General features: G+C 50.1%; 2 protein-coding genes across 2 annotated transcripts in view; one reads left to right on the top strand and one right to left on the bottom strand.

Moving 5' to 3' along the window:
- Nucleotides 1-1053: 1053 nt before the first annotated feature.
- PHALS_06913 (uncharacterized protein) lies at nucleotides 1054-1325 on the top strand (the record flags this gene model as incomplete). The annotated part of the gene is made up of 2 exons (XM_024720288.1): nucleotides 1054-1162; nucleotides 1234-1325. 2 exons carry the CDS (start codon nucleotides 1054-1056, stop codon nucleotides 1323-1325), a joined length of 201 nt encoding a protein of 66 aa, XP_024585502.1.
- A 6266-nt stretch (nucleotides 1326-7591) lies between these two features.
- The window catches only part of PHALS_06912 (Transcription factor NSD1 and related SET domain proteins), a gene marked incomplete at both ends in the record, with an annotated part of 3836 nt that continues 3633 nt past the window's right edge, over nucleotides 7592-7794 (bottom strand). Inside the window, one exon of the mRNA XM_024720287.1 lies at nucleotides 7592-7762. Within this exon, the coding sequence (XP_024585501.1) occupies nucleotides 7592-7762 (171 nt within the window). The remainder of the gene's footprint in view (nucleotides 7763-7794) is intronic.

The raw sequence follows: 7794 nt of genomic DNA, 5'->3' as shown, positions 1-7794 counted from the left end.
AATATTAACAAAATCACCTTTCAAAAGTAGGTCAGGTGTTTTTTTTGTGAAGTACGGTTATATATTGTGTCTAAACTTAGGATACTCGCAACAACACAAATTTTTACTCGACATATATTGCAATTCTCACTGATTCAGCTATCAAGCTTTGGATGTTCTTTCCAGCCTCCGTAGCAGTGATAGCACGCAATGTTTTTGTGCCATCAACTGGAGATTCCCTGCTACTGCATCGATAGTTCCGTCCTCGCGACCACAATATTATGGCATCTCAGAAGCGGACCGCAAGCCGTCCTGCATCGAAGAGCAGGCTGCATTTGGACGAAAATTGCGACAACTCACAATTCTGGCATACCTGCATTCACTGCGGGTCAGTACTCGGTGAACTCTCCTAGAGTAGTCATTGATCGCAAAGAAGTATCTCAATCTCAATTGAGTGCTTGCTAACATTATAGAAAGTGTATTGACACAGCAGCGAAGTATCAGGCGGTCGCGATGCTGCCGATACAAACAACAATTTGGGCGTTGATTCCACGATTTTATCGGGCGACGATACCAAGAACAATACACGAGTGCGCCAGCTTCGATGTTCGAATTCTGGTTTGCGTTATATGTAAAAGTCACTTGTAGGAATTCTATAACCTTTTGTTTGAGTTCCAGGCTGAAGAAAACATCCTGCTGCTTCTGCTGAGCGATAAACCACGTTGCGTTTGTTTCGGTTCGCTAACATTGAAAGTGACAAATTGTTGAATAGAAGGTATATTTAGGTCCTTAGCTCACTACTCTGTGCTACATCTCAGCCCGTCTTTCTAGATCCTTCTAGAAGCTTCTACAAGCATCTTGTTTTTTCTAGGCCAACAAACGCCAACCATTATGTAGCTTATTACAGTGACGTGCTCGTAAATATGGTGACGTCATCTGCCTGTTCATCATGCATTCAGCGGTGTAATCTCAACACAAATTTATCCCCCGCCAAAGAATTCTTAATAAGAAGATTTGTGACACTTATGCTGCCGCAGCATCGGCTGACGACCAGACAACTCTCCGAGTGACGGCATGACAGTCAATCTGCTCACTGATGCATGGAAAAATGAAGCTAAATCCTTAATTAAAAATGGCAGTTTAGTTGTAACTGGACGGTGTTTTCTGGACTTACGAAGTTGCAGTTCTTTCTTACCGTCAAGATGGCCTAGCAATCGCTGATCTGCCTGTTAGTTTGGTCATGATATTGCAAAGTGAAGGTTGGAATGTGGGATCTGTTGCTACTGACAACGCCGAAAATTGTGTTAGTGCGCGAAGAATCTTGGCTCTACAATGGCCGACGATAATTTCCTGTTTTTCGTGTCAACCAGGTCAATCTATTGGTCGTGGACATAATCAATGCGTCGTTTAAAATGACAACCAAGTTCGCATACCATAATGTTATATGTTTGAGCAAATCAACAGCAAAGTCCTGTTGGGTTGTAACGGGGTTTCAGTGGCGTGGTATGAAGGGTGTGGGTCACACAAGATGGTGTGATCAGATAATGGTGTGATCACATAATGGTGTAGGACACACATGATGCTATGATCTCACAATGGTGTGAATTACACAGGATGATGTGAACACACAATGGTATGGCTAAACTTGAACAACAAGTCAGTCCGTGGCTAGAACAGCCAGTAGTTATGCATTTAATAAGGTTTTTCTATATGGATAGGAAAACCTGTACATTTTGATATAGGCGGCTTTGCCGCAACTAAACCGAGAAATACATTTTTCATTTTAAACGGATAAGTTAATTAGCCTTGGATTAAGGTTGTAGATACTCTTGGAGTAAGCGGATTGCGATCGCTACACTCGTACTGGTTTTCAGTATAGAACGAAGGTCACCGACCATAACAAAGCATCTCTAGGCGAAAGAGCTACGGCAGCCCCGCTGCACTTGGTAGCATTGTAGTCAATCTACACCTGAGTCGTTACGACTGACCCTCTATGAGGATGGAGCAGTTCTCCTATTTATCCCAAGGCATGCAGGACGGGCTTCAAAAGCTGATGTCGTTGCTTGGCCCTGAGTGCGTGCAACATCTCGCTTCGCAGGGACCTGAAGCGATCAGTGCGCGGCTAGAGGCGTTTTCAAGAGTGCTCTGCTTGAGCACCTTTAGCAGAAGTTGTCGGCGTCTACTGCGTCCATGATGCCACCGACGGCGACGAATGACCCCCCCTGACCCAAGCTGCTCATGGTGAGTCTTAAGACCTTCGTACAGGGATGGAGAGAATCTCGTGCTCTGGGTGAGAAAGTTCGAGAATACCATGGCGTCCGCCATGCTCCAGAACGAGTAACAGCGCGTGGCGATAGCTATCTCCAAGCTCGGGGGTTGAGGATGAGAATGGACACTGGCGTGCAGCACTTCGGTCAATGCGGAGTTTCCCTGCTAAATAGTGCCGAGCCGCAGCTTTCACGAGTGTTATCGCCGCCTAACCAGGCATATCGCGTACGAACGCGTTGACTTGCCGTCCGACAAGGCAAGAAGGAATTGGTGGAATTTGTCCAAGAGTTGCGTACTCTCATTGCCGGTATGGCGGCCGATTATCTCCCCAAGGTGGTCACAGTAACCGTCTTTATGGAGGGCCTTGCACTGGCGTGGCTAGGATGGAAGACTTTTGTGTGCATCCGTCTGCAGCAGAAATGTGGTATTGTATGCCGATTTGGTTGGGATGCACACTCTAGCATCTCGTCAAGTGGACCTGAGCCGATGGATCTCAGCAATGCTGAGGACGAGACGGCAGAGCTCCAAGCTGCCGAGCAGCGCGTAAACACCCGACGGTGTTTTGTTGGTGGAATATTTGTCACTCTCGGATTGGTTGCCCGCTGCCTAAGGCGTGTAAAGATTCATCGAACCGACGTCCGGCTTCTTATCAGTCTTCTGGTTTGTCTCGGGGAAACGACAACACCCAGTAAGCGGGGGGTGCCCTACTGGGGATGGACTGAGTTCTGTTGAACCTTAAGGAGGTAGAGGTCAGCAGGGTTAGACCCCGAAGAGCTTTTTGCTCTTAAACACGGAACGTGTATGCAAGCCAGACTTGCTGGTCGTGGAAGCGACCGTGAAGGATTTTGATAAACAATGGAAGATCCTCATCGACTCCAGGGCATCGGGCAATTATGATCGACGCATCAGGATGGAAGGGGATCAGCTGTATGCTGAGGGGTTTGAGTGACTTTGTAACTGTTTGCTCAGCAACGGGGACACGTGTCACGGTGCCGAAGGTCCTTGTGGACCTGAGCGTCAAGTTTTTGGATCTTGATAGCGTGGAATGCTGCTTAGTCATAGACTTGAATTCGAAGTATGGCCTCATGATTGGTATGACATGGCTGGAATACCGTGAGCCATGGATCGACTGGAGGTCGAAGACCTTGGGCGCTACGCGCACGTCTCCTTGCGGAACTTTGATGAGCGATGAACCCACCTCTGCTAGGAAGCAGAATCGCTGTTGGCTCGAGCACTGGACCGGGACGGTCAACGGGCTGGAGGTGTTTTTCGACAGGAATCCCGAGCGTGGCTCGCGTGATGAACGTGTAGTGGCACGTAATCCACTGAGTGCTGCTCAAGTATTAGAGAAGTCACTGTATGCCAAGGATGGCATGGCCGACCAAGCGTCGAGGTATCTCGGACAAGGCCCTTCTGATGCGCTTGGAGTGGCACGTTATCCACTCGACGAAACCAGCAGAAATAGCAGCTTTTCATCGGATGTTGTTAATAGCAGGGAATGGGACACAAGACGATGCCGAGTGCGAGTTCCCAGTGGTCTTGATGAGACGTAAAACCTCTATAGAGAGGAGACGGCGAAGCCATATGATATCTGCAGGACGCAGGGCGTCGACCCTGGCCAAGGGCGTGCCTACCATAGACAATAGCGCACAGCTATATACCCTTGTTAGCGGTATGACATGAGGGGAAGACGGCGACGTCACCCTCGAAGCTATTTCCGCGGTGGACGCTCTTCTTCAGCTGGACAAGATGTCCTTCAAAGCGTTCGGCGGTGCCTTCAAGGCAGGCAATTTAGCCGAGGTGGTCATTATACGACCGAATGATGAGATGAACTTGTCGTTGCTATTGGATAAAGATAACCTGGGATACATTAAATGGGTGCAGAATGCACGAAGCGGCTCGTCGTTCCTGAAAGATCCCTCAAATCCGTACTATCCTTTGGTAAATAAATTTCAAGACGTCGTCTCCAAAGACCCGCCGTCGGTCCTACCTCCGGACCAAGGTGTGCGTCATGAGATTGACCTGATTTCGGGAACCAAATACTGCTTGCGACGGCAATGACCCCTGCCCAAGAAGCATTGTGACGTCATTGACGCCTTTTTTCGAGCAAATCACGATGCAGAAATGGTGTGTGAGAGCCCATTCGACACACACGTTTTGTGTCCTGAATCCGAACGGCAAGTGGCGTATCTTTGACACTTATAATAAGCTAAAACGCTGCCACCATTCTGGCACAGACGCCGATTATGTTCTCCAGAACAATATGGCTCGTTGTACAAAGTAAAGAGCTCTTGACTAGGTCGATGGTTATTACCAATCGCTCATGAGAGCGAGTGATATTCTGCTGACAGCGGTGATTACTCCTAGCAGGCTGATCTGAGAATGGCTGGTGATGCCCTAAAGGCTGTCAAACGCACACACACATTAATTTGTGCCGGTTCAGATCCCACGGGGCATATGCGCAAACATACTTCGACGACATCTTCGTCCACAGTCGTGCGGGGCACGGGAGGGCAGAGATAAAGAACACTACATCGTTCACTTGAAAGCAAAGCTAAAGTGCATGCGCGCGAATAAGCTGTATGATCATACCGATAAGTGCATCTTCGGCGCGAAATAAATTCTCTTTTTAGGTGCTTCATTGGGAAGCGTGGCCTTCGAGCGGATTCCGCTATGGTCAAGGCCATTGTGGACCGGCTGGTTTCAAAGAACTAAAGGGACTTGCGCAAGTGGCTTAGCATCGCCATCTACTTGCACACGAATTGCGCAGATTATGCGGAAGTGGCACGGCCAATGTCTAATCTTCTTAAAAATGATACGGAATGGTGCTGGGATACCGAGTATCGGGAGGCTTTTGGCAGGGTCAAAGACAGCCTTCTTCAGCATCAATACTGGCGTTGCCAGGTCCCGATCGTCTTTTTAGTGACGTCTGTGACACTTCGGACTCTGCCATCAGCTATTCACTGCTGCAAGCAGACGCCGAGAGGCCAGATCGGGTGATCGCGCTCGAATCTCGCCAGCGTAAGACTGCAGAGAAGAACTAACCAGTCTACAACAAGGATTATTTGCGATGAAGTATGCACTTGTCAAGTTCAGAGTGCACCTGCTTGGCTCAAAGTCGTTTTTTATCTACACAGGTCATGCGTCACTACGCACTCCGACCCAGTCGCCTCAACTCTCATAGAGGATTGCCAGGTGGTTCTCCTTCATTGCAAGGTACAACTTCGAGGTGAAGTATAAGCCAGGAAAGCAGGATGCTTTGGCTGATGCGTTGTCACGTAGATCGGATTATGAGATTGCTCATGTCACGACTGGTCTGCGCCGCATACGCGGGTGATAGCATGTGTTTAGCGCTGCTATAGGCTCTGAGGTGGAAGGAGTTTGGAAACTCGGACAAGAATCTGTCGGCGCGTTTGCTTGCTTGGTTACACCGACATTCGTTTACAACGCGAGTTGCTGTATATAGCATCGATACAACGGATACGCCACGAAGTGTGGTTCCTCACGATGGGAATTTGAAATGTCGTGTCCTCTATGAGGCCCACGACACCCTACTCAGTGGTCATCTCGGTCGTGAAAAGATGTACAGCTCGGTGAGTTGCCAATAAAGGTGGTCCAAACTGTACAGTGGACGAGCACATATGTGCGCACGTGTGAGACGTGTCGGAGGGTGAAACCCTCTCCGAATGCAGCGGCGCCGCTGGCCAGTTTACCGGTATTCCCCGGGTGTTGGCAGCTCATGAGTATAGACTTTGTGTTTGGCCTGACGAAGGACTCGGCGACCAACACGGGTATGGTTCCCTTTGTCGACCGTTTGAGCACGATGGCTCATCTTACGGCAGTGCCAGACACCATCGACGGTGTGGGTACAGCGGCGCTGTTTGTCGATCGTGTATTTCGACAACATTGACTCCCGGAGTCGTTTGTCTCTGACAGAGCTCCACGCTTCACTGGGAAGTTTTGGTCAAGGTGCTGGACACCAAGTTGACTATGTCAGCAGCGGACCATTCGCAGACCGATGGTCAAACTGAGCGCGCGAATCGCGTCGTTGAAGACATTCTTCGCAGCTTCTGCTTGTTTACGTGGGCTTGTTTAAGCCGTACCGGGATCCAGCGCAAGTGCACGAGGAAGCGTTGGCGCCGGGGCGGCGCCCAAAGGCGCTTGGCCACCCAGAAGCTGAACCAGCAAGAAATTCTGAGCACGGAGTGCAACAATTTCCGTTTCCAACGGCGCAAGGCACTCCACCGTCGCACGAAGTGATGTATTTGCCTGCTCGATGACAAGAAGCCACTCCAACAGAGCACGAAAATTCTCAACGTGAGGCAGTTGGTGCTCAAAGTGCTCCACGCTCTCGAGGTATTCCGCACAGCAGTAGGCGACCTCGGAAAGATCCTCAGCGGAGTGCCGATGACGTCCTCCAACGCCCAAAGAGCATCGCGAGTCACCGGACGGCGATCGAAGAGTCGTCATCGCCCGCCGCCGAATCCTCTCGATGAGAATGGTGGCGTCCACTATCACGTGGAACACCTTGTTGCTCGATTTCGGCAACAGGGTTTACCCCCAATATCTTATGGGGTGGCGGAGATACCCAAATTCCGAGAACTCGTGGGAGTTTGACGTGCCACTTCGGCGGCAAGACCGTCAGACGTCGATACGCTTATGATCAGAAGGATCATGACGCTTCGCGCCGTCTCGCGCTCCCCGCGCTTCTCGGCAATAGCCCGGGAAGTTGGAGAGCCATGAGCTGAGCACAAGCTAAGGCCCTAAGCTGCTGTGGTCGTAGTATCACCCATATCAGAATCCACAAAGCTGGCGGGAGCATTATGGATTGCTCAATATGTCGCAGGGCGCCAATGCGCAGGAAGTCGGCGTTGCGCCTTGAGTTTGGCCAACTCAAATCTCTGTGGCTTAGCTGTAAGAAGAAAGTTTCCGGTGCCGCTGCACCCATCGCTCAAAGAGCTCATCGCCATCTGCTGCGGTTTGTTTGGGGCGAGCACCACAGGGATGGTCCGCATTGCGAGAACTGGAGCACCTCCTTTTGAGCTCGAAGTCAAACGTGGTACCGTTCCATTGGAATCTCTTGTGGTACCAAAAAGCGAGCTCTCAGAGCTTTCCGCAGATCAAGCACGGTTTGTGTAGTGGCAGGTGGCCCGACTATGTAGATGCCTAACGATGGAATGACCGCGTCTTTCGCTTCATTAGCGGGAACCGACGAGCGGAAGCCGTGCTCGGCAAAGTCCGAAGCATCATGGACGACACATAAGCATGATTGGGGTCTGATAACGCCAGTATTGAGGCTGTTTTGACCCTGTCAAAAGCACCTCCGATGCTCGGTGTCCCAACATCAAGCGTTATCCTTCTCAAGGAGATTCGACAATGGCAATGTCTGCAAAATTTGTGCTATACTTTTGCAAGTAGTTGGCAGGCCAAGCCACTTTCGCGAGTCTTTCTGGCCTTTTCGAACCTGCCAGCCCATATTGGCCCTGACCTTGGCGAGATCCACTCGAAGGCCACGCTTCCCAATGAAGCGATTAAAAAAAGGTGTTT

This window comes from Plasmopara halstedii, assembly GCF_900000015.1.
Source record: "Plasmopara halstedii genome assembly, contig: Scaffold_3060, whole genome shotgun sequence".
Classification (NCBI taxonomy): Eukaryota; Oomycota; class Peronosporomycetes; order Peronosporales; family Peronosporaceae; genus Plasmopara; species Plasmopara halstedii.
The sequence above is the reverse complement of the archived record's forward strand: the minus strand, read 5'-3'. Positions and strand labels throughout refer to the sequence as shown.